The sequence below is a fragment of the Manis pentadactyla genome, chromosome 10 (genome assembly GCF_030020395.1).
Source record: "Manis pentadactyla isolate mManPen7 chromosome 10, mManPen7.hap1, whole genome shotgun sequence".
Taxonomy (NCBI): Eukaryota; Metazoa; Chordata; class Mammalia; order Pholidota; family Manidae; genus Manis; species Manis pentadactyla.
Window position 1 is genome coordinate 84856094 of NC_080028.1, and position 26040 is coordinate 84882133.

Genomic DNA, 26040 nt, shown 5'->3' on the forward strand with positions numbered 1-26040 from the left:
GCTTCCTGAAGAGATGACATGGGCTGGGGACTGAAGGCTGAGTGGGGTTGGCCATTTGGGAGATCCTCTCTGTCTGCCTCTCTTTCTCTCAAGGCAGAAGGCACAATTTATGCAAAAGTTTCAGGGTATGAAAACACATGGACTGGGCAGGGCAAGGGAGTGGGAAGTAAATGTGATTTCACTGTAGGTTTGGCACTGAGGAGCAAGGGGCAAGGTGGGCAAGAGCCGAAGGCTTTGAACATCAGGCTGAGGAGCTTCTACCTCCTCCCAAATATCATAGGGAGCAGTGGGGAGTTTCTGAGCAGGGGAGTGACACTGTCAGGTTTGGATATGAAAACAATCCCTCTGGATTACTCAGAACCAGTGGGCAGGCTCAGCAAGTCTCCCTAGGTCAAGACTAAAGGGTAGGCATTGTAGGCATTTTTAGGGGATGAAAGAAGTGATTTTGAGCCTAGGAGATGGGGGAAGCGATGGAAGCTATGGCCCAGGAAGGAGTACTCCTGAACTTGAAAGGGTCTAGCTCCCCAGAACCAGCCTTCGGCCTTGATGTGACCTGATTCAGCTAAACAAAGCCGGGGAGGGGGAACAAGTCCTAGGGGACTTGTCGGCTCACTGCCTCTGAGGTAACCATTAATCCTTCCCCTGGGGGAATCCAGTGGCTGGTTCCTTGAGGGGCAGATCCTGGGCAGAATGGAGGAACACACAGAGCCAGGCTTGGTACCAGGGCTGGGGGACCAGAGGGTCCTAATCGACAACCCTGCTGACATTCTGGTTATTGCTGCTTATTTCCTGCTGGTCATTGGTGTCGGCTTGTGGGTGAGAAGTTGGGGTCGGGAGGTGCTGCTGGGAGCCAGGCTTCTGGGGCCTTCGGGAAAATGTCTCCAGGAGACTCTGTGTGCAGAAGGAGCAGGATGCCTGGATATTTGATAGAAACTTGGGGCTGGGGACAATAATGTCCCTTGGTAGCTTCAGGGAGGCCCAGCCAACACTCATGCCTTGTCCCATCTTTGGATTGGGCTAGTTGAGGGGGTCAGTTGATTTTCATCAGGGACAGCCTTCTAAATGAGGCCTCTGTTCCTCTGTCTACATAATGGCTGACCCATAACTAAAGCTCCCAGGAGAAATATCCAGGCACCCAGAGAGGCCCAGTCCCTGATCTTGTATGTAGTTACCTAAGCCTAAATGTGGCTAGAGGTTGGGGGATGGGGTGTGAACCATCGGGGAGCTGAATGCTGGTTAATCTTCAGCCTCAAACAAGCCTGAGGAATTTGTTGAGGAGGCTAATGAAGTCCAAAGACATGCCCTGAACCCAGGTCTCCCCCAATTCCTGCCCTCCAGTCCATGTGCAAAACCAACAGAGGCACCGTTGGCGGCTATTTCCTGGCAGGACGAAGCATGGTGTGGTGGCCGGTAAGAGAGGCTGGGCTGTGGAGTGGGAGGAGGCCTAAGGAAGCAGCCTGGCTCACTCTCACCTCTGGCCACCCAGGTTGGAGCCTCTCTCTTTGCCAGCAACATCGGCAGTGGCCACTTTGTGGGTCTGGCAGGGACTGGTGCTGCAAGCGGCTTGGCTGTGGCTGGATTTGAGTGGAATGTGAGGTCCTCTTTTTGCCAATAACCTCTGCCCACAGTGGGAACTTGGGTGGTCACACTTGGGGAGGCTCCAGGCGGATGTGTGTGTGTGAAACTGGAGGTGAGAATTCCCAATTATGTGTGTGGGGTGTGGTTGGGCTTCAAGTGAGGGTCGCACATCCAGATGGAAGGCAGGGGGATGTAGGAGGTGACCACTTTTAGGGCAGGGGTGGTTCCTGCTCCCAACATGTGGTTTGAGCCTCGACCAGTCATTACCCTCTGTGGCCTTGATTTATTCTTCTCTCAAGTGGGGTGAACAGCCTCAGAGATAGGTGCTTGTTCTGATGCTCTCTGCAGCTGTGTCCTGTGAGAATCTCTGGACCAAATTAAAAGTTTTGCAGAAGTGGGAAGAAGACAAAGCTCTGGGACTGAGGCTCACCTCTGAGGGTTGGGGAGATAAGGGCTTTGAGCTCAGGGCTTCCTTAAGGAGGAGGCCTCTGAGCTGAGCCTTGAGGGACAGTTTTGGGTGGGTGGAGAGGAGAGGAGAGGGGAGGCAGCCCTTCCTGGCAGAGGCTGGGGTCAGGCTGAGGGGGTCTTTGCTTGAATTCATGGGATGGTAGGGAGGATGGGGAGTGGGACCGTCTTGGGATGGACTGGTCCATGGATCATGGCCAGGGAAAGAAAGGAGGGTGCTAGTTAAGGGCCCAGGAAGGTGTCAAGACCTTGTCCCTTGATGTCTAGGGCCCAGGACATCATCTGAAGTTTTGTCCTGTAGGCCCCAGGCATGACCTTCCCTTGGAGTAGTGCATGCATGAAGAGAAGATCTCAGACCCTTCAGAGATCTCATACAGGGAGTTACTCAGCTGTCAACCCTGTGCCCTCAGGCGCTGTTCGTGGTTCTACTACTGGGCTGGCTCTTCGCGCCGGTGTACCTGACCGCGGGAGTAATTACAATGCCACAGTACCTGCGCAAGCGCTTCGGCGGCCATCGTATCCGCCTCTACCTGTCTGTGCTCTCGCTTTTTCTGTACATCTTCACCAAGATTTCGGTGCGCGGTCACAGTGGGCAGGGCAGGACCCTGGAAGGGCGGGACCATCTGTGGAGGTCTCTAGAAGGTCCTGGAAGGGGGCTCTAAAAATCATGATGGAAGTAGGGTCTGAAAGCAATAGGTTTCTGGGGCCATGGCCACACTGGGTGGGACCTGGGAAGGCTAAAATGAGAACTTTTGAGGCATGGCCACATAGTCTGGGGCAAGAGGTGGACCTAGTTCCTGACCTGCTCACTCGCTTCTTCCCCCAAGGTGGACATGTTCTCCGGCGCAGTATTCATTCAACAGGCTCTGGGCTGGAACATCTATGCCTCTGTCATTGCGCTCTTGGGCATCACCATGATCTACACTGTGACAGGTGGTTATGGCAGGGGCTTAGGGAAGGACCCTGGGCTTGGGAGTTGTGCTAGGGGCATCACTCAGCCACACGCTGCTCACCAAGCCCTGCCTTCTGATGCCCAAGTGCATGAACCCAGAGAATGGGCCATCTTGTCGAAATCTGTCCTCCAGAAGGGGGCACCTTTTTCAAATTGGCACAGAGACATCGTATGTACTAGGGGCAGCCTGTCTGGGTTGACCCCACTGACCCAGACTTGTTGCAGGAGGGCTGGCAGCACTGATGTACACGGATACTGTGCAGACCTTCGTCATTCTCGGGGGGGCCTTCATCCTCATGGGCTACGGTATGGGGCTTAACCAGTCGGGGAGGAGCTCAGAGGTTGTGAGTCACAAAGCTCTCAACCTGGGAGCAGGGACATCGCACATGTCCAGCATGGGTGTCCTAGGGTGGGCCTGGGGTCCCCTGACGGCCTTACCCTCACAGCCTTCCACGAGGTGGGCGGGTATTCAGGGCTTTTCGACAAATACTTGAGGGCAATGACGTCACTGACCGTGTCGGAGGATCCAGCTGTGGGCAACATCTCCAGCTCCTGCTACCGACCCCGACCCGACTCCTACCACTTGCTCCGGGACCCCGTGACGGGGGACCTGCCGTGGCCCGCGTTGCTCCTGGGGCTTACCATCGTCTCCAGCTGGTACTGGTGCAGCGACCAGGTGCGGGTCAGGGCTTTGGTGGGGAGCTAGAAACACGACTGCTGAGCCTGAACCTATCGGGCTCCTCGGTGGAAGGCTTGATCTAGGGGTTGGAACCCAGCCAGGGTGGATGGAACTCACCCAGATGGAGTGGGATCCAAAGAGGCCGGGTCTGCACGTGGAGCTGAATTGCCCTCATGCTGAGCCAGAGGTGGGCCTGAATTAGAGCGGCGAGTTGAGGCAAGGCCTGAGGGAGTGGGGTATCCGGAACTGGATGCAGGTAGTTGAAAGCCCCTGCTCACAGGTCATTGTGCAGCGCTGCTTGGCCGGGAAGAACCTGACTCACATCAAGGCAGGCTGCATCCTGTGTGGCTACTTGAAGCTGATGCCCATGTTCCTCATGGTCATGCCGGGCATGATCAGCCGTATTCTCTACCCGGGTAACTCTGCAACACCCCCCAGACCAGAATTCCTGCACCCCATCCAGCCCCTTTCTTGTGCCAGGATGCTGGTGTGTGTCTCCCATTTCTGTTACAGTCGTAGAATTTGGGAATCCAGTTACCCAATCCACCCCACTAGTTGTCCCACACTCTCCACTAGGATACCCACCCCCACTCCAGGGATATAAGTTCCCAGACCAGATTCCTGTCCTAGCCCTCATGCCCTTTTTCCCTCAGATGAGGTGGCTTGCGTGGTGCCTGAGGTGTGTAGGCGTGTTTGTGGAACTGAGGTGGGCTGCTCCAACATCGCCTACCCAAGGCTCGTGGTGAAGCTCATGCCCAGTGGTGAGGACGGACACCTGGGTTGCCTCCTGCCCACAGGCGCAGGCATACTGGGGAGGATGCTGCTGGGAGGAGTCAGCCTTTATCGAACTCGCACCTTCCAGGACACCCTGAAGTCCTGGGGCTCATGGCTCCCATCGGTCCATAGGTCTGCGTGGACTTATGCTGGCTGTCATGCTGGCCGCGCTCATGTCCTCACTGGCCTCAATCTTTAACAGCAGCAGCACCCTTTTCACCATGGACATCTACACGCACCTGCGTCCCCATGCGGGTGACCGTGAGCTGCTACTAGTAGGACGGTGTGGCCTGGGTTTCCCCCATCTCTTGCCCTCTGAATCAGCCCAGGGTGGGGGCAGGGAGCACTCACATGGTTAGGGTGGACAGAGTCCTGGGTAAAATCTGATCTGCCTACCTCAGGGTCTGGGTGGTGTTCATTGTGGCTGTGTCGGTGGCCTGGCTACCTGTGGTACAAGCAGCGCAGGGCGGGCAGCTCTTTGATTATATCCAGGCAGTCTCCAGCTACCTGGCGCCACCTGTGTCCGCTGTCTTTGTGCTGGCACTTTTCGTGCCCCGCATCAATGAAAAGGTAAGCATGTGTGTATGTCATGAGCTTGGGGCAGGACTTGGCCATCCTGAAGCAGCTGACACTCTTTCCCCTGACAGGGCGCCTTTTGGGGACTGATTGGGGGTCTGCTGATGGGTCTAGCACGCCTTATTCCCGAGTTCTCCTTTGGCTCGGGCAACTGTGTGCGACCCTCAGTGTGCCCTGCACTCCTCTGCCGTGTGCACTACCTCTACTTTGCCATCATGCTCTTCATCTGCTCTGGCCTCCTCACCCTTGTAGTCTCACTGTGCACAGCACCCATCCCACACAAACATGTAAGTGCCAGCCTCCAGAGGGACACCAAACATGCACCAGGTGGGCCAGTGCAGCCCTGTACTCTGACAGCCAGTCCACCTCCAGGAACCTCAGTTGGGGGGACCCAAATTTCTACCCTGAAGGCTGGGAGTCCAGTTTGAAGTTGTATTGGCAAAACAAGCAGTTTTATTTAAATGACATTTATTTGAATGGTTTAGGGGGAGGCGTCTTGAAGACACCCCCCAAAATCCTCAGCATGGCCTTTAAGGCTCAAAACACAGGATCTGATTGGTGACTGAGATGGACAGAGCACAATCTTGAAAGCCCATAAAAGGGTTCAGTCTTGTGCTGCTGCAGGGCAAGGGCAAGTGTCCCAGGGTATGGCTGATTGGGGAACAGGACAAAGGAGCTGGGCCTGGAAGGATTTTACAGGTAGAGAAGAGGGCAAAGACAGTAGGAAGAAACTGTGAGCAAATATCCTCAGGAAGGAACACTGTGCTAACAGAACTGTAAGACTAAAGTACTACAATATTGAGTATAGAGAGGGGACTTGGGGCGATGAAGCAGGGGGTGAGCCAGACCAAGAACTTTAACTACCCTGCCAAAGAGCTTGGGTTTAGTCTCAGGGCAAAGGGCTGTTATGGATGGTCATGTTTGAGTGAGCCTGGGCCAGATCTACAGGTTGGACAGCGAGCTTGGGGAATGCCAGTATGGACAAGAGACCTCAGGATCTGGGGTGGGGGAACTGTGCTCCCACCTGGTCCTTGCTTCTGCCCTTCCCCAGCTCCACCGCCTGGTTTTCAGTCTCCGGCACAGCAAGGAGAAGAGGGAGGACCTGGATGCTGATGAGCTGGAAGGTCTAACCTTATGTGTTGTTCAGAATGGGTGCCCTGAGCATGCAGTGAGCATGGAGGGTAAGGCATTTGCCTCAGGAGGTGGGGCTGGGGATCTGGGGCAGCCAAGTTCTCTCAAACTAACCACAGGGCCTCAACTGTTTCTAGAGCCCCAGTCCCCAGCACCAGGCCTATTCCACCAGTGCCTGCTCTGGTTCTGTGGAATAAGTAGGGGTGAGGCAGGCAGCCACCAACTGCCTACACAGGAGGAGGTGGCTGCAGTAGCCAGGCGACTGGAGGACATCAGTGAGGACCCAAGCTGGGCCCGTGTCGTCAACCTCAATGCCTTGCTCATGATGGCTGTGGCCATGTTCCTCTGGGGCTTTTATGCCTGAGGCCAAGTATGCTGGACCCCATGAGCCACAGCCAGGGCAGGGCTCAGCTTCACAATGAATGGTGGTGGGGAGCCTGTAGTAGTGAGAAGGGAATGGGGCAGGAGGGGAGGGGGAAGCCTTGGTTCCCTTCTTTTTATCTTGTCTCCGCCTGGGGCCCAGTCTATCTTGATTGGCAGTCATGAGGCCTTGGCTAACCACTACGGAAGTTTCCCTAAGCAAAAATAAAGCAAGTTCCTGTGTCCTGCTGTGGCCAAAGTGTCCTTGCTCCAGGCCCTGTCCTGGGACCTGGGCTTCCATGTGAGCTGTTTATAAGACCTTCTTTGCTGGAGACAGGAGCCATGTGGCCCTCCACTCATCCACCTCTAGCTGGTACTTCTTAGTCTTCCAGCCTGCATCCTGCAGTCCTGGGGAGAAGTAATGGGGGTGCTGCTGAGACTGCTGGGAAGCAGACTCTGGGCTGACCCTGGGAGAGGGACAAGGAGCAGCACAGGCTGGGTGCATACTTTGGGCACTACTCAGGCTCCTCTGTGTCTGCTGGGTATCTCTGGCATAAAGAGGCTAAAACCTCATCTGGGTGCAGCAAGAGTTCATTGAGTTAGCATATGGAGAAGGGCTGGAATGGAGTAGGTGCCAAATGAAAGATCATTGTATTCTCTGAGCTTCTCCCGCCCTCATTTCTTCAGTGCCAACTGGGATTACACAGACTGTCAACACTGACACAGCCTCAGGGACCATCCTGACCTCCCCATCCTGCAGAGAGGGAAGTTGAGGCCCAGACTTAAGGTCACAGAAAGAACCCAGATCTGGGGATGGGTGTAGCAGGGCATCTGGGGAGAAGGCCTTAGAAGCCAACGAGCCATGGTGCTGAAGGATGTTACCTTTCAGGAACTTTGGGAACAGCTTGTCCAACACTTGGTGTGTCTCCCTGACAATGACCCAGCTCTCTTTCTCAGGACCTGTAGAGGGGTGCAGAACCAAAAGCTCTTGGGTCCCCAAGTCAAACAGAGTCCTTCTCTCCATCCCCCTTTGAATCATCAGCAGTCTAGATTGTGAGGTGCTTACCTGCCTGTACTCGGGTCCTCAATTCCTCCAGCTCGGCTGGGAGGGGCTCATTTTCCTGCAAGGCTCCAAGCACCAGCCCATGTGTGGCAGCCCTTAGGATGGTCTCAGGGCCTGCCATCTGGCTCAGAACGACCTGCACCTGGTCTGGAGAGACCCAGGGACAGACCGGTAGCAGGGAAGGGCCACTTCCCCAAACACCTTCAACCCTACAATCCTGCTTCATCCTCGTCTGCCCAGAGGCCCTGGCCTGGCATGGAAGGCTATCTCTCACCCTTTCCAACTTTACCTCCTATTGCTCTCCAATGCTCTGGACAAACAGAAATGCTCAATTTCCAAGCACAACTACATAGCAGTTCACTGAGGTGGGCTTATTTCACGTGTTTTTAATGGCTAGTGAGAATAAGCATCTTTTAACACACGACTAGCAGACTAGTAAACTCTAGTACTTGTTTCCTCAAGAAGTGACCCAGGATGGGAGAGAAAAGTGGCTCTCCAGGGATAAGCAGAAGTCATAATCTTATTTGAGTAAGTGTATTGCAATGTACAAAGTGCTTTTACATAATTGCCTTATTTGATCCTCTAAAAACATTTTAGGTAATAAGGCAGGTATTAGATCCATTTCACAGAGAAGTGAAGTGAATTTCATTGGGGCACACAGCCATAATTTGAATATACCAAGTCTTAGTCTAGAGCTCCCTCTAGGACACAAGACAGCCTCCAAAGTGTCCAGGGATTGGGGCCTTGGAGCTGGAGGAATGAGAAGCTGACCCCAGGAGGGTGAGTCTAAGGCTGGGGGACTGCAGCACACTTACTTTGTGACTGGTCCCAGTGAAGGAGGTAGGGTTCCTGGTGCCCCTCGACCAGCTGTTGCAGCTCAAAGACACTGAAGGAGAGAAGACAGTGCAGTGGAGAAGGAGAAAGCAAAGGCAGGAGGAACCATCCAGCTAGCTGAACAGACAGACACCTTTTAATCCTAACTGTCCATACTTCATCTTTCACCCACTTCTCATCTATCCCTCAGTCATTGCCCAGGCATCCTAATCCACCCCTCCTTCCTTCCTGCATCCAATAACTATAACCCTGACATCTACTCTTACTACTCCCTGCTGCTCTTCAGCACCCATGCTGACCCCCAAGTCTGTTCAGTGGAAATAAAGAACCAAGAAGAGAGAGGTGGGGCCTGCTCAGGGGAGGCCATTGTGTGATCAGAGCAAGAAGCATGTGTGGGGAGCAGGCAGAAGTGTCAGGTGGGAGACCCTAAGCTACTCACCTGGTGGTCAAGTGGTGTAGGGGGACCCCCAGGGATAAAGACAGAGACGGCCACAAACCTGTGAGAAACTGGAGTCAGGATGCCCAGTAGGGAAGAGATTGGGAGACACAGGACTTAAGACCAAGGGGTTGGGTCACCTGTCCACAGTGGCTCCATCTGATTGGCTGAGGTAGGACTAAGAATCTCTCCCCTCTGAAGGAAGTGCTTCAGGACCAGCCACAGTCGGTGTTCGTTCAAGGTCTCTATGACAAGGGCTCGGACTGCCCGATAGTTGGCATAGATATGGAGGGAAGTGAGGAGGAAGAAACAACCGAGGCTAAAGCTGGGGTGAGAGTGAGGTGGTCAATGCGGGCAGAAGCCTGGCTGGGCACCTCCTTCCCACCCTTGATCCTGGCTTACCTAGGGCAACTGGACACCAGGGGAAGCATCAAGAGGCTAGCCAAGAGCCCTACCAGGTTTACTAGTGTCTCCTGGAAAATGGTAGAGGGGTTGGGAGTTAGAGGGCTCCCCTCCAGCACTGAATATCCTTCAGTGCTGTTCACCACATTCGTCCCCACCCCAGAATCTGCTAGGGCTTCCTATAGTGATGAGAGTTCCTAATAAATTTTTAACGATTTTGGTGAGTGAGCTGTCATTTAAGATACTAGCTGCTTCTCTGCCCAAGTAGACACAACGCTCTTGGAACATGTCTTCTTTGTTTTACAAGCTGCCCAAGTAGCCCTACACTCAGGTAAGTACATGCAGGGTGTAGGTGTACTGAGTGGGGAAGTACTTCTATTTGGTGGTTTAAAAAGGCGGATTCCCTTACTCCTACCCCCAAGCAAAAACTGGCAGACATATTTGCAAAGGGTTCAAGGAATTCAAGGAACCAATCAGGAAGAAAGGCACAATACCTAAACCTCTTCCCTTGTCAACCGATATTAGTAGAATCCTCTCATGGCCCAAAATGGCCTGACTGAGCTCACTTTAAGGGAAAAGTCCCCAGGCTGCCTGCCCCAACTCATCATGAAAGAAGAGGAGTCGGGATGGTGTCCCTGATTACTGGGTTCCCTGGGAGAGTTGGCATAGGTGAATCCCAAGACTGAAGAGCTCTTCTTACCCAGCCATCCTGGCAAGGGGATGGGCCATGGAAAATAAAGGTGGTGGGTGTGACAGATATTGGCGACCAGAAGTCTTGGGAGCTCAGGATTAGAGGGACCTCCTCTCCCCAAGACAGGATGGTCGATGCTAGCAGCACAGCAGAAAGCAGAGGCCTGCTGTGGGACTATGCATGTACCCTGTGCTGCCCGTAATGCTTCACTGCCTCTGGGAACTGAGGAAGCCTTGTGGCCTTGGAAAATACAGCTTTGGGGTCAGGGGGGGCACTGGGGGTTGGAAAGAGAACAGGCATGAAGCTTTACCATGAAGCTGGGAGACCCTAAAGAGCAGGGCCTGGGTTGTACTTATTTTTCCTTTCCTACCAACCTATGAAAGAGAAAATGGGGAAGAACTAGTCCAACCATTTCCTGAGAGAAGGGAGGTGCCTCAGGATACCCAGGCGGACTGAACCCCTCTAAGCCTTACTCCCTTATCTGTTGCCTAAGTCAGCACAGGCAGCACCAACATTTCCTCCTGCATGCCTCCCACTTCTGCCCCCAGGAGCACTCAGGGGCTTCTCTCCGTACTCCCAAACTGGGCTCAGCCTGCTCCACCCCCAGTCCCTCTAATTCTGGCTGCTCACCTGGCTGCTATCTTTGGCTGACACGTCAGCCATGTTGTTTCTTCGGGCCTGGTGCATGGTCAGTGCAGCCCGAGTGGCTCCACCAGCCACGCTCACAATGCACTGGGTAGAGAAATGGAAGAGGGAAGGTCAAAGTGGCTGGATGCTATGGCAATACAGGTGCTTCTGTGGCTGAGCCAAGTAAGTGGCTCAACCAGCTTGAGAAAATCAGGCTTCAGGTGACAACAGCTAACTGAATGCTGTCCTTGGTATCTTATTTTCACCTTGCATGTCCACTAGGCCTACCTCCCTTGTCCTGTACCAAGAGAAAACTAAAGTTCTGCCTGCCACAACACGCTGTGGACCAGGCCTCAAAAAATTCAATTTCCTTGCCCAAGGTACAGGCCCAAAGACCATTCTTAGTCTAGAACCTCTCCAGCCTCCAACTTCTACTTCGGCTGCATCCTCACCCTTGTTGAACTCCAGGCCTAGTCTGGTGTCCAAATGTATGCCTATATTCTGCCTGCTTGTAACTAATTCCACTCTTCCTGACCCAGTTAAGGCCTATCCAGGTCTTCTAGGCCAAACCAAAACCACACTAGTGGCACTGACCTCCCAGGACACCTGCATCTCTCCTTCTTGCAGCCCCCTATACTTCTCATCTGGACCCTCTTACAGCCCCTACACTTCTCATCTGGACCCTCTTGCAGCCCCCTACACTTCTCATCTGAAATATCTAGCTATAATTCTTAAAGCATTTATTATGTGTGGCTTTTTTTCAAAGATGGGAGAGCTCATATTCGTGCCAAACATGCAATAGGCATTCAATAAATACCTGATGGAAAGAATGAAAGGTAGCTTGGAGCAGGTTCCAAATGTTGACTTTGGATCACCCCTTCTATCTCTCAGCTCAGAGCTAGTTTACTCACCAGTCCTGTGGCTTCAGACACTGCATAGACTGACTATTAAGCACTAGAGGCTGTCTGGCTAGAGGAAGATAAAAAAAAATATGGTCCAAGTAGAAACATCTGAATTTTTTTACTCTTCTAGAGGTGCCTTAAATACAGGACCCAGGACCTCACCTATGAGCCCCAACTGAAGCTACACCCAGCACCAACAAGGCAGATGTCTCGGGTACAGAGTGCCCCAGAAGTGGCTACCTTGGCCAGGTTGCTGGTGCATATGGTCATGGTGAAACACACTGGGTATATGGGAGCCATAATCTCAAGGAACATGGCTACATCATTGAGGATGTCAGCAAAAAGCCTGGGGAAAAGAATCAGAGGTTCCAAGTCAGAGTTAAGAGACCTTCATAATAGAAGATGCTCCTCCCCTGTTCTAGCTCTCCTTACCTCCACTGCTTGGCATTACAGTCCAGTTTGCTCCTGTTGGGGAGGAGAGGTTGGATTGTAATTTGGATCAAGGAGAAAACACATCCTGTGGGCAATGCAGGCCATCCTTTAGGCTGAGGTAAGGTCTAAAGGGCTCAGCAAAACTCACATCCCAGCCAGACATCTGTCCCAACACCCTGTCACTGCTGCCTGAAATGCCACCATTAGCTGTGAGGACCTTTGGTGGTCACTCAGTGTTTCCTCCTTACTAACAAATGATGCACGAAGGAAAAAATTTTCTTTTGGGTGCTCCCTGCCCTCCAGCTCTCCTTTAGGAAAGGTTATCCTGGGTTCCTCTGCCATCTCCCCTCCCCTTCCTCCTGCTTTATCCAGGGTATCCAGCAAGGCGTCACATACTTTGGACTGGAAAATACTACATTTAGTGTAACCCCTGCATGTTACAGATAACCAGCCCTAAAAGGGAATGTGACTTCAATCACATGGAAAGTGGGGGAAAAAGGCCAGAAGAACCAGGCTCTGACATCCAGGCCTAGGAAATTTCTATTCCATAAGAAGATGGCTGCCTCTTTTGCTAGGCAGAGTGACTCCTGGCCCATGCACAAACACCTGGGGACCACTTCTCCAACAGTTCAATGCCAGGAGATGTTGCAGCCCCAGCCCAGCTCAGAATTTGCAGAAAACCCTTAATCTAAAGTCTCCTGGAGGTAAAGGGGCATTCCTGCGTGGGATATGGGACACACATGGGCAGCTCCAGAGGGTATATGTGGCAAAGGCAGGACTAGAACATATGGGCCTGGTCTAGGGCTCTGCCTAGTAAAGCAGCCTGATCCTGTAGAAAGAGTACAGGCTTTAGGTTCAAATCCCATCTCACTAGTTAGAAGCTGTGTGACTAATTTCCCTCTTTTAAGTCTGCTTCATACCTGTAAAATGTACACATTCAATCCTACTCTACAACTTCTTCTAAGGATTAGAGATGATATACAGAAAGCTTGTGAGGCATAAAGCTGTTAACAGCAGTGAGTGTTTACTGAGCACTTATTATGTACCACACAACATGCTAAGCACTTTGCATAAACTCTTTCACTGAACCTCACAACCCAACTAATGGCAGATACTAAATCTCTCCTGAGGTCCTAATCACTCAATACTGACTTGAGGAAGTAGGCAGCACGAGATCCTTACAGTCTTCTAGATAAATGGTAATGCTGATTCCATGTGGGACAGACACCTGAGGGCCCAAGCCCACCCCTCACATCAGGTCAACAAAACCCAACCTAGTGTCTAAGCCACCCAAGTAGCCTCTGGAATAAGCCATTCCTTTTGACTTAGGCACTGTCTTGTTCAAGCTTCTCTTCCAACAAGCAAACAGAGGTCATTTGGAGCTTGTGGCTGTTTTCCCATGATGGACAGCAGAGCAGCAAATCAGTGCTTTTGAAGGCAAATCAGATCATGGCAACAGCCCTGTGGCTTCACTCCTAGGAGACTCTGGGCAAGCCGCCTGGACTGGGTAATCACTAAAGGCTTCTTAGCCCTGATGACGTTAAATGCTGAATTTCCTGTCTGCAGACTGGTAGAAGGGGGAGCTAAAATACAGCCAGGTCTGAGACAGACTTGATCCCTGTCTGGGGAGGGTGGCCAAGTCTGCTGACCAAGAAGACAAACTCACCCCTTCCACCAAGCGAAGATGATGCGGCCCAACATGCCAGTTGAATCTGAGGAGAAAGGCACTGGTGAGAACAAGGAAGAGCCTAGGGGTAAATGGGAGGGGGCTTTAGATCTGGGCTCTAGATGATTTAGGGACTCTGAACAATATGCATGGGGAATAGAGTGAGGCTGCAAAGTTGGTGCATGGGATGAGGGTATTCCAGTGATGGGCAACTAATTAATTACTGCATAATGCCAATAAAAATCTTTAAAATTTACTTACTTGAATTCTGCATTTTTATAAAAAAGGGTACAAGGGAAACTTGGGTCCCGGACCTAATCAGGCACGAGTCCACACACACATCACAGACCAGAGATAGAGACCAGAACACTGGGAGAAGGAGAAAGGAAGTGCTGGGCTTCCCAGTCACAAGAAAATGAAGGGGCCAGAGGGATGGCAGCGTTAAGTGAGGCTTCAGGGCTCAGCTCACCTTTCACCAACCAGGTGGCCGTGGCAGCTGAAACAGAGGCTTTTGCGTCCCCCACCCCTATGCCCACCAAGACTGCGTGGGTGGCAAGGGAGCCGGAAAGGCTGGAAGCAAAGGCCTGGAAAAGAAAGTAAGTGGAGTTAGGAGTAGGTGCAGGAGCATGGAGGTTTAAGCTCTATAGTCGGCTCTCCTAGGTGTGTGACTTGGTATGTATCATAACTCTGCTCTTAGGCCTCCGTTTCCAGTCTGTAAAGTGGGGAGAGGTGGCCCACATTGTCTCCCTTATCATCGGCTATATGCCGCCCCCTCCCCAAGCCAGCCGGGCTGACCTGCACAGAATCCCACAGCTGGTAGGGCAAATAGTCTGTGCTGACGCTATCGGGGTAACCCTGCGGCAGGAACACAGCCAGGAGACCAGATAGAAGTGGTGAGGCGGCCTCGGGAGCCGTCCCCTCACCCCCATCATGTTTTTCGGGTTTCACTGTGAAGGCCCCGGAGAGCCCCCACTTGCACCACCCCCAGGCCTCCCACTGCAGGGTCCCGTCGGCGGCGGCGTGGCAGCTCCGGGCCGCCCCGGAGCCGAACTGCTCAGAGCACAGCGGTTCCTCAAGACTTGCGAGCTCAGCCATGCCAGATCTCTTCCGTCTCTTCTGACGAGCAAAGCGGTCCGACTACGTTTCCGGCTTGGCTACGGCGGCTGCAGAGAGGCAATATTCTTCACCAAAGGGCAGCCGACCTCTGCTTCCTCCCCTGTCAATCCCAGCACCTATACTCTTCCTCTCCGAGACCTCCTGCCCGGCTTTCGACACCACAACTGGGCAGGTCCCGGCCATTGTTTGTAGAATTTTGTAGTGGGGCGGGGGGGCAATGAGGGCCCTATGACCCGCCGAGTCCTGGAAATGCCTGTGTTCTTAGGACCTGGAACTACCAGTTATGGGGAGAAGAAAAGAGGGCGTCCCTAGGGAACTGTTGTATTGCACACTTAATAGACTACAGTATAGTGTAAACATAACTTTTAGGTATACCGGGAAACCAGAAAATTCATTTGACTCGCTATTGGAATATTTGTCTTACTTTGGTGGTCTGGAACTGAACCCACAATATCTCTGAGGTATGCCTGTACTGTCTCCAAAATAGAAAGTTGCCAAAAGCTTTCTCTTTTTATTGGAAAATAAAATATCCTGATTCTTTAGCCTGGCATTCTTGGATTCCCAACAGTGTGACTCCATGCTGGAAACTTCTAATTTTCCCAAACTATCACCTTCCTCTTGGATGTCAACCTGGAAAGCCCTTTTGCTCCACCTCACCTTATCTGAGACCTTTACAGAGTTTCTGTGAGGCTGAGATAGACTTGGGCACTTAAGTTTTTTTAAATTTTGAGTTTCCCATTACAGTGAAAAGTTGAAGGGTTACCAGTGTGTAATATTTTAAACGTTAGCTTCTGTGAGTGTATTGAACTTTGAGTGCAACCTCTATGAATGAATTCAGTCAGAGGGCCTCAGTTTGAATCCAGGTTCTCTCTCTTAGTATCTGTGAGATCTTGGGAAGTTTCTTATCTCTCTGTCCTTTAGCTTCTTCATCTGTAAAATGGGAATAATATAACAGGGTTGGGATGAGGATTAAGTAGGTCATATGTGTAAAGCTCTTAAACCATATTCTATACATAATACTTGCTACTTAAGTGTTGACCATTACGTGGAGTTAATGTATTCAAATGTGAGGCCCTTTGCTCCATATGAGCCAGGTCAAATGGCCATCATGACTAGCATCACCATATAATTTATTGTCCAAATCAGGATTTTTGAGAGTTTCATTAAAGGAGGCACTATTAATAATTGCATTGGGATAATAGATTCTAGCTCTCCTGAGTAAATTGAGATAAATGGTCATGCTATTTATGGACCCTCTCAGCTTTACTGATCACCATTGCCCGGATTGAGCTCCCTGCTCAGAGACCATGGCCACCCTTGTTCATTGCAGCACTTTCTTAGCCCTTAGCATATGCTTTCTGGAGCCAGTTTGTATTTGTTTTTACTAGATACCTTTGTCTTTTTTGTTTATTTTTGTTTTTGTTTATTGAAGTATAGTTGATATACAATCTTATTTTGGTTTTAAGTATACAACACAGTGGTTCGACAGTTACCCATATTATTAAGTCCTTACCCCAAGTGGTGCAATTACTATCTGTCAACACAGGAAGATGTTACAGAATCCCTGGCTGTATTCTCCATGCTGCGCTTCCATCTCCATGACCAACTCATATTATGATTGAGGATTTTTGTGCCCCTTTATCCCCCTCACTTTCCTACCCATGCACTGCAACTCATTCACCATGGTACACTAGTCCCTTCTCAGTGTCTATGAGACTCCTGCTATTTTGCTCATTTTGTTTTGTTTTTAGATTCCACAAATAAGTGAAATCCTATGGCATTTATCTTTCTCCACCTGGCTTATTTCACTCAGCATAATACCCTCAAGGTCCATCCATGTTGTCACAAATAGCAGGATTTATTTCTTTTTTATGGCTTAATAACATTCCATTGTGTATGTGAACCACATCATCTTTCTCTATTCATCTATTGATGGACACTTTGGTATTTCCATATCTTGGCTAACATAAATAACACAGCAATAAACAAAGGGGTACATATATCTTTTTGAATCAGGGATTTTGTTCTCTTCAGATAAATTCTTAGAATAGGACTTACTGTGCCCTATGGTACTTCTATTTTTAGTGTTTTTGTTTTATTTTATTAAGGTATTATTGATATACACTCTTATGAAGTTTCACATGAAAAAACAATGTGGTTACTACAATCACCCCTGTTATCATGTCCCCCCCATATCCCATTGCAGTCACTGCCCATCAGTGTAGTAAGATGCCACAGAGTCACTATTTGCCTTCTCTGTGCTACACTGTCTTTCCCCTGATCCCCTCACACCATATGTGCCAATCATAATGCCCCTGAATCTCCTTCCCTCCCCACTCACCCTCCTCTCCCCTTCCCCTTTGGTTACCGCTAGCCCCTTCTTGGAGTCTGTGAGTCTGTTGCTGCTTTGTTCCTTCAGTTTTGCTTTGTTGTTATACTCCACAAATGAGGGAAATCTTTTGGTACTTGTCTTTCTCCACCCAGCTTATTTCACTAAGCATAATATCTTCCAGCTCCATCCATGTTGTTGCAAATTGTAGAATTTGTTTCTTTCTTATGGCTGAGTAGTATTCCATTGTGTTTAAGTACCACATCTTCTTTATACATTCATGTACTGATGGACACGTAGGTTGCTTCCATTTCTTGGCTATTATAAATAGTGCTGTAACAAACATAGGGGTGCATCTGGCTTTTTCAAACTGGAGTGCTGCATTCTTAAGGTAAATTCCTAGAAGTGGAATTCCTGGGTCAAATGGTATTTCTATTTTTAGTTTTTTGAGGAACCTCCATATTGCTATCCACAATGGTTGAATTAGCTTACATTCCCACCAGCAGCATAGGAGGGTTCCCCTTTCTCCATATCCTCTCCAGCATTTGTTGTTCTTAGTCTTTTCGATACTGGCCATCCTAACTGGTGCGAGGTGATATCTCATTGTGGTTTTAATTTGCATTTCTCTGATGACTAGTGATGTGGAGCATCTTTTCATGTGACTGTTGGCCATCTGAATTTCTTCTTTGGAGAAGTGTCTGTTCAGATTCTGGACCCATTTTTTAATTGGATTATTTGTTTTTTGTTTGTTGATCCTCTGCCCGTTTTTTAATTGGATTATTTGCTATTTGGGTGTTGAGGCATGTGAGTTCTTTATATATTTTGGATGTTAACCCCTTGTCGGATATGTCATTCACAAATATATTCTCCCATACTGTAGGATGCCTTTTTGTTCTGCTGATGGTGTCCTTTACTGTACAGAAGCTTTTAAGTTTAATGTAGTCCGATGTGTTCATTTTTACTTTTGTTTCCCTTTCTCGAGGACATGCATTCAGAAAAAGTTGCTTATGTTTATATTCAGGAGTTTTTTGCTTATGTTATCTTGTAAGAGTTTTATGGTTTCATGACTTACATTCAGGTCTTTGATCCATTTCGAGTTTACTTTTGTGTATGGGGATAGAAAATAATCCATTTTCATTCTCTTGCATGTAGCTGTCCATTTTTGCCAACACCAGCTGTTGAAGAGGCTGTCATTTTCCCATTGTATGTCCATGGCTCCTGTATCATATATTAATTGACCATTTATACTTGGGTTTATATCTGAGCTCTCTAAGTCTGTTCCATTGGTCTCTGGGTCTGTTCTTGTGCCAAGTACCAAACTGTCTTGATTAATGTGGCTTTGTAGAAGAGCTTGAAGTCAAGAAGTGTAATCTCCCAACACTTTATTCTTTCTTTTCAGGATTGCTTTGGCTATTCGGGGTCTTTTGTGGTTCCATATAAATTTTAGAATTATTTTCTCTAGCTCGTTGAAGAATGCTGTTGGTATTTTAATAGGGATTGCATTGAATCTGTAGATTGCTCTAGGCAGGATGGCCATTTTGACAATATTAATTCTTCCTATCCATGAGCATGGGATGTGTTTCCATTTATTGGTATCTTCTTTAATTTCTCTCATGAGTGTGTTGTAGTTTCCAGAGTATAGGTCTTTCACTTCCTTGGTTAGGTTTATTCCTAGGTATTTTATTCTTTTTGATGCAGTTGTGAATGGAATTGTTTTCCTGATTTCTCTTTCTGTTAGTTCATCATTTGTGTATAGGAATGCAACAGATTTCTGTGTATTAACTTTGTATCCTGCAACGTTGCTGAATTCAGATATTAGATCTAATAGTTTTGGAGTGGATTCTTTAGGGTTTTTTTATGTACAATGTCATGTCATCTGCAAACAGTGACTGTTTAACTTCTTTACCAATCTGGATGCTTTTTATTTATTTGTGTTGTCTGATTGCCATGGCGAGGACCCCCAGTACTATGTTTAATGAAAGTGGAGAAAGTGGGCATCCTCATCTTGCTCTCAATCTTAAAGGAAAGGCTTTCAGCTTCTCTCTGTTAAGTATGATGTTGGCTGTGGGTTGGCATATGTGGCTTTTATTATGTTGAGGTACTAGCTCTCTATACCCATTTTGTTGAGAGTTTTTATCATGAATGGATGTTGAATTTTGTCGAATGCTTTTTTGGCATCTATGGAGATGATCATGTGGTTTTTGTCCTTCTTTTTGTTGATGTGGTGGATGATGTTGATGGATTTTCTAATATTCTACCATCCTTGCATCCCTAGAATAAATCCTACATGATCATACCGGATGATCTTTTTGAGTTATTTTTGCCTTTGGGTTGCTAATATTTTGTGGAATATTTTTGCATCTATGTTCATCAGGGATATTGGTCTGTAATTTTCTTTTTTTGTGGTGTCTTTGCCTGGTTTTGATATTAGGGTGATGCTGACCTCACAGAATGAGTTTGGAAGTATTCCTTCATCTTCTACTTTTTGAAAAACTTTAAGGAAGATGGCTATTAGATCTTCACTAAATGTTTGATAAAAATTCAACAGTGAAGCCATCTGGTTCAGGACTTTTGTTCTTAGGTAATTTTTTTATTATCAAATCAATTTAATTGCTGGTAATTGGTCTGTTCAGATTTTCTGTTTCTTTCTGGGTCAGCCTTGGAAGGTTGTATTTTTCTAGAAAGTTGTCCATTTCTTCTAGGTTATTCAGTTTGTTAGCATATAAGTTTTCATAGTATTCTCTAATAATTCTTTGTATTTCTGTAGTGTCTATAGTGATTTTTCCTTTCTCATTTCTGATTCTGTTTATGGGTGTAGACTATTTTTTTTTTGATAAGTCTGGCTAGGGGTTTATCTATTTTGTTTATTTTCTCGAAGAACCAGCTCCTGCTTGCATTGATTCTTTCTACTGTTTTATTCTTCTCAATTTTATTTACTTCTGCTCTAATCTTTATTATGTTCCTCCTTCTTCTGACATTGGGCCTCATTTGTTTTTCTTTTTCTAGTTTCATTAATTGAGAATTTAGACTGTTCATATGGAATTGTTCTTTCCTGAGGTAGGCCTGCAGTGCAGTATACTTCCCTCTTAGCACCACCTTCACTGCATCCCACAGGTTTTTGCATTGTTGAATTATTTTTATCATTTGTCTCCATATATTGCTTGATCTCTGTTTTTCTTTGGTCATTGATCCACTGGTTATTTAGAAGCATGTTGTTAAGCCTTCATGTGTCTGTGGGCTTTTTTGTTTTCTTTACATAATTTATTTCTAGTGTCATACCTTTGTGGTCTGAGAATTGGGTTGGTACAATTTCAATCTGTTTGAATTTACTGAGGCTCTTTTTGTGGCCTAGGATATGATCTATTCTTGAAAATGTTCTATGTGCACTTGAGAAGAATGTGTATCCTGCTGCTTTGGGGTGGAGAGTTCTGTACATGTCTGTTAGGTCCATCTGTTCTAATGTGTTGTTCAATGCCTCTGTCTCCTTATTTTCTTTCTGGTTGATCTGTCCTTTGGAGTGGGTGGAGTGTTGAAATCTCCTAGGATGAATGCATTGCATTCTATTTCCCCTTTTAATTCTGTTAGTATTTGTTTCACATATGTTGGTGCTCCTGTGTTGGGTGCACAGATATTTATAATGGTTATAGCCTCTTCTTGGATTGACCCCTTTATCATTATGTAATGTCCTTCTTTGTCTCTTGTGGCTTTCTTTGTTTTAAAGTCTATTAGGTTTGATACTAGTACTACAACACCTGCTTTTTCTCCCTATTAGTTGCACAAAATATCTTTTTCCATCCCTTCACTTTTAGTCTGTGTATGTCTTTGGGTTGGAAGTGAGTCTCTTATAGGCAGCATATAGTTGGGTCTTGTTTTTTTATCCATTCAGTGACTCTGTGTCTTTTGACTGGTGCATTCAGACCATTTACATTTAGGGTGATAATCAATAGATATGTACTTATTGCCATTGCAGGCTTTGGATTCGTGGTTACCAAAGGTTCAAGGGTAACTTCCTTACTATCTAAGAGTCTAACTTAACTCATTTAGTATGCCATTACAAACACAATCTAAAGGTTCTTTTTTTCCCTCCTTTTTTTCATCCTCCATTCTTTATATATTAGGTATAATTTTCTGTACTCTTTGTCTGTCCCTTTTTATTACCCCTGGTGACAGCTATTAAACCTTAGGAACACTTCCATCTATAGCACTCCCTCCAAAATACACTGTAGAGATGGTTTGTGGGAGGTAAATTCTCTCAGCTTTTGCTTATCTGAAAATTGTTTAATCCCTCCTTCAAATTTAAATGATAACCTTGCTGGATAAAGAATTCTTAGTTTGAGGCCCTTCTGTTTCATTGCATTAGATATATCATGTCCCTCCCTTCTGGCCTGTAAGGTTTCTGCTGAGAAATCTGATGATAGCCTGATGGGTTTTCCTTTGTATGTGTTCTTATTTCTCTCTCTGGCTGCTTTTAATAGTCTGTCCTTATCCTTGATATTTGCCATTTTAATTACCATATGTCTTGGTGTTGTCTTCTTGGGTCTCTTGTGTTGGGAGTTCTGTGCATCTCCATTGCTTGAGAGACTATCTCCTTCCCCATATTGGGGAAGTTTTCAGCAATTACTTCCTCAACGACACTTTCTATCCCCTTTTCTCTCTCTTCTTCTTCTGGTACTCCTATAATACAAATATTGTTCCATTTGTATTGGTCACACAGTTCTTTCATTCCTAGAGATCCTTTTTCTCTCTGTACCTGAGCTTCTTTGTATTCCTCTTCCCTAGTTTCTATTTCATTTATCATCTCCTCCACCATGTTTAATCTGCTTTTAATACCTTCCATTGTGCAACAATTGTATCTCCATCCTAAATTCATTCCTGAGTTCTTGATTATATTTCTGTACCTCCATGAGCATGTTTATGATATTTATTTTGAAATCTCTTTTAGGAAGATTTATTAATGCAGTCTCACTCAGTCCTTTCTCTGGTGTTGAGATTTTGCTTTGAACCAGGTTCCTTTGACATTTCATATTTGTATGTGGTGCCCTCTAGTGCCCAGAAGCTCTACTCTCTGGAGCTGCTCAGTCCCTGGAGCGATGTCGGGGGTTCGCAGGGGAGTGGTGCTGGTGCCTGGGGTGAGGAAAGAGCTGTTTCCTGTTTCCTGGCTATTATGCCTGTCTCCACTGCCAGAACCAGTGGGCTGAACACACAGGTGTAAGTCTCTATGCTTTGTGTTTATAGCTGCTGTAGGTGGGGCTTCCCTCTGGCTGTCTTGACACCAGGGCAGGGGCTGCCATTTTTTGAGCCAGGTACAGGCTAGCTGGGAGGAAGACACAGCAGGCTGCATATCACGAAGGGGGGCCTTGGAGCTGTGTAGCCAGCCAGGGGGATGGAGCTCCTGAAGATCGTTTAAGTTCCCAACCTGCAGGGCAGAGAATTGGGGAAGTTTTCAGCAATTACTTCCTCAACGACACTTTCTATCTCTTTTTCTCTCTCTTCTTCTTCTGCTACTCCTATAATACGAATATTGTTCCACTTGGAGACAATTTTGTCTACCTGTCCTTTCTCCTGAGCAGTAAGCTCTGTGCAATCCTTACCCCCTTAGTAACCCTCTTGCTTTAGGAAGTCTCTCAGACTGCCCACCCAGATCAGCTGGATGTCAATCCCTGTTTTCCACAAGCAGCTGGAATGTCCATCTCTCCAGGTATTCCACCCGTCTTAGTTTCCCAACTGCACTAAATCACCAGAGCACCATGCAATGCAGGTTCATGCTCCCAGAGCAGATCTCCAGGGCTCAGTGTTCAGCAGTCCCAGGTCTCCACTCCCTCCCTGCTCTGTTTCTCTTCATCCTGGTGGTGAGCTGGGGTGGGGGAAGGGCTTGAGTCCCACTGGGTCACAGCTTTGGTACTTTACCCTGCTCATTTCTCCAGGCGTATGCAGTCTGGTACAGCCTTCTTTCCTGTTGCTCTTTCAGGATTAGCTGTATTAATTATATTTTCATATTATATGTGGTTTTAGGAGGAGGTCTCTGTTTCACCTCTAATGCTGCCATCTTTAATCCACCATTTTTAGTTTTTTGAGGAAACTCCATACTGCTTTCCATAGTGGCTGCACCAACTTACATTCCCACCAACAGTGTAGGTGGGTTCATAATCCACATTCTCACCAACACTTGTTATTTCTTGTCTTTTGTATAGTGGCCATTCAAACTGTTGTGAGGTGATATCTCATTATGATTTTGATGTGCATTTTCCTGATGATTGGTGATGTGGAGCATCTTTTCATGTGCCTGTTGGCCATTTATATATCTTCTTTGGAAAAATGTCTGTCTGTCCAGGTCCTCTGTCCATATTTTAATTGGGTTATTTCTTTTCTGTTGGTGTTGAGTTGTATGACTTGATTATATATTGGGAATGTTAACTGTTATTGGATAAATTATTTATGACTATATTCTCCCATGTTGTAGGTTGCCTTTTTGTTTTGTTGATGTTGTCCTTTGCTGTATAGTTTTTTTGTTTGATGTAGTCCCACTTGTTCATTTTTTATTTTGTTTCCTTTGCCTGAGGAGATGTGTCCAGAAAAAAATGGTTCATGCTTATGTTCAAAAGATTTTTGCCTATGTTTCCTTCTAAGAGTTTTATGGTTTCTTGTCTCAATTTGTGTCTTTAATCCACGTTGATTTTACTTTTCTATATGCAGTTAGACAGTAAACCAGTTATATTCTCTTGCATGTAACTGTCCAGTTTTCCCAACACCAGTTATTGAAGAGACTTTTTCCCATTGTATATTCCTGGATCCTTTATCATATATTCATTGGCCATATATGCATGAGTTTATATTTGGGCTCTCTATTCTGTTTCATTGACCTATGGGTCTGTCCTCATGCCAGTACTGATTACTGGAGCTTTGTAGTAGAGCTTGAAGTCAGGGAGAGTAATTCCCCCAGCTTAATTATTCTTTCTCAGGCTTGCTTTGGCTATTTGGTGTCTTTCATGGTTTCATATGAATTTTAGGATTATTTGATCTAATTTATTGAACAACATTGCTGATAGGGATTTTGAAAGGGATTTCACTGAATCTGTAAATTGCCTTGGGCAGGATGGCCATTTTGACAATATTAATTCTTCCTGTCCATGAGCACAGGATGTGTTTCCATTTATTGGTACCTTCTTTAATGTCTCATGAGTATCTTATAGTTTTCAGAGTCTAGGTCTTTCACTTCCTTGGTTAGGTTTATTCCTAGGTATTTTATTCTTTTTGATGCAATTGTGGATGGAATTGTTTTCCTGATTTCTCTTTCTGCTAGTTCATCATTAGTGTATAGGAATGCAGCAGATTTCTGTGTATTAATTTTGTATCCTGCAACTTTGCTGAATTCAGATATTAGATCTAGGAGTTTTGGAGTGGATTCTTTAGGGTTTTTTATGTACAATATTATGTCATCTGCAAACAGGGACAGTTTAACCTCTTCCTTGTCAATCTGGATGCCTTTTATTTCTTTCTGTTGTCTGATTGCCATGGATAGGACCTCCAGAACTATGTTGAATAAAAGTGGGGAGAATGTGCATCCTTGGCTTGTTACTGATCTTAAAGGAAAGGCCTTCAGCTTCTTGCTGTTAAGTATGATGTTGGCTGTGGGTTTGTCATATATGATCTTTATTATGTTGAGTTACATCTATACCCATTTTGTTGAGAGTTTTTATCATGAACAGATGTTGAATTTTGTCGACTGCTTTTTCAGCATCTATGGACATGATGATGTGGTGTTTGTCCTTTTTATTGATGTGATGGATGATGTTGATGGGTTTTTGAGTGTTGTACCATCCTTCATTCACTGGAATAAATCCTACTTGATCATGATGGATGATCTTTTTGAGGTATGTTTGAATTTGGTTTGCTAAAATTTTGTTGAGTATTTTTGCTTTTATGTTCATCATGGATATTGGTTTGTAATTTTCTTTTTTGTGGTGTCTTTGCCTGGCTTTGGTAATAGAATGATGCTGGCCTCATATAATGAGTTTGGGAGTATTCCCTCCTCGTCTACTTTTTGGCAAACTTTAAGGAGGATTGGCATTAGGTCTTCACTAAATGTTAGATAAAATACAGCAGTGGAACTACCTGGTCCAGGAGTTTTGTTCTTGGGTAGTTTTTTTTTCTATAATTAATCTACAATTACATGAGCAACATTATGTTTACTAGACTCCCCCCTTCACCAAGTCCCACCCCACATACCCCATTATAGTCACTATCCATCAGCATAGTGAGATGCTATAGAGTAACTACTTGTCTTCTCTGTGTTGTACAGCCCTCCCCAGCACTCCCCCTATATTATGTCTGTTAATAGTAATGCCCCCCTTTTCCCCTTTATCCCTCCCTTCCCACATATCCTCCCCAGTCCCTTTCCCTTTGGTAACGGGTTAGTCCATTCTTGGGTTCTGTGATTCTGCTGCTGTTTTGTTCCTTCGATTTTTTTCTTTGTTCTTATACTCCACAGATGAGCGAAATCATTTGATACTTGTCTTTTTCCACCTGGCTTATTTCACTGAGCATAATACACTCTACTCCATCCATGTTGCTGCAAATGGTAGGATTTGTTTTCTTCCTATGGCTGAATAATATTCCATTGTGTATATATGTACCACATTTTCTTTATCCATTCATCTACTGATGGACACTTAGGTTGCTTCCATTTATTGGCTATTGTAAATAGTGCTGCAATAAGCATAGGGGTGCATATGTCTTTTTCAAACTGGGCTTCTGCATTCTTAGGGTAAATTCATAGAAGGGGAATTCCTGGGTCAAATGGTATTTCTATTTTTAGTTTTTTGAGGAACCCTCCATACTGCTTTCCACAGTGGTTGAACTAATTTACATTTCCACCAGTAGTGTATGAGGATTCCCCTTTCTCCACATCTGCACCAATATTTGTTGTTTTTCTTTTGGATGGTGGCAATCCTAACTGGTGTGAGATAATATCTCATTGTGGTTTTAATTTGCATTTCTATGGTGACTAGTGATGTGGAGCATCTTTTC

General features: G+C 46.7%; 3 protein-coding genes across 14 annotated transcripts in view; 2 read left to right on the forward strand and 1 right to left on the reverse strand.

The window, feature by feature from the left end:
• The first annotated feature begins 654 nt into the window (after positions 1–654).
• SLC5A2 (solute carrier family 5 member 2) lies at positions 655–6519 on the forward strand. 8 transcript variants are annotated; one of them, XM_036896751.2, is made up of 14 exons: positions 655–816; positions 1339–1410; positions 1487–1591; positions 2454–2618; positions 2871–2976; positions 3221–3301; positions 3442–3671; positions 3955–4090; positions 4328–4435; positions 4581–4731; positions 4850–5018; positions 5096–5311; positions 6076–6205; positions 6293–6519. In XM_036896751.2, the coding sequence occupies exons 1-14, from the start codon at positions 691–693 to the stop codon at positions 6517–6519; spliced, it is 2022 nt and encodes a 673-aa protein (XP_036752646.2). In that variant the 5' UTR covers positions 655–690. The 8 variants fall into 8 exon arrangements, with proteins under 8 accessions (XP_036752646.2, XP_057343154.1, XP_057343153.1 ...); XM_057487171.1 differs by having other exon boundaries at positions 3526–3671; XM_057487170.1 differs by lacking the exon at positions 3955–4090 and having other exon boundaries at positions 2345–2618.
• RUSF1 (RUS family member 1) lies at positions 5476–14670 on the reverse strand. Of its 2 annotated transcripts, none has more exons than XM_036896759.2 (13): positions 14364–14670; positions 14038–14152; positions 13569–13614; positions 11903–11935; positions 11711–11816; positions 10572–10673; positions 9251–9321; positions 8989–9167; positions 8852–8909; positions 8394–8464; positions 7582–7725; positions 7398–7475; positions 5476–6923 (listed from the first exon to the last, which is right to left on the reverse strand). In XM_036896759.2, exons 1-13 carry the CDS (start codon positions 14661–14663, stop codon positions 6826–6828), a joined length of 1401 nt encoding a protein of 466 aa, XP_036752654.1. In that variant the 5' UTR covers positions 14664–14670; the 3' UTR covers positions 5476–6825. The 2 variants fall into 2 exon arrangements, with proteins under 2 accessions (XP_036752654.1, XP_036752653.1); XM_036896758.2 differs by having other exon boundaries at positions 8989–9173.
• A 58-nt stretch (positions 14671–14728) lies between these two features.
• Positions 14729–26040, forward strand: part of AHSP (alpha hemoglobin stabilizing protein) — a 28918-nt gene continuing 17606 nt past the window's right edge. The window contains exons 1-2 of one of the 4 annotated variants that reach the window (XM_036896761.2): positions 14770–14856; positions 15054–15145. The gene's annotated coding sequence lies outside the window, so the exon portion shown is untranslated. Of the gene's footprint in view, positions 14857–14902; positions 15146–26040 lie in introns of those variants that run through there. The other 3 variants (XM_036896760.2, XM_036896763.2, XM_057487178.1) reach the window with 3 other exon arrangements.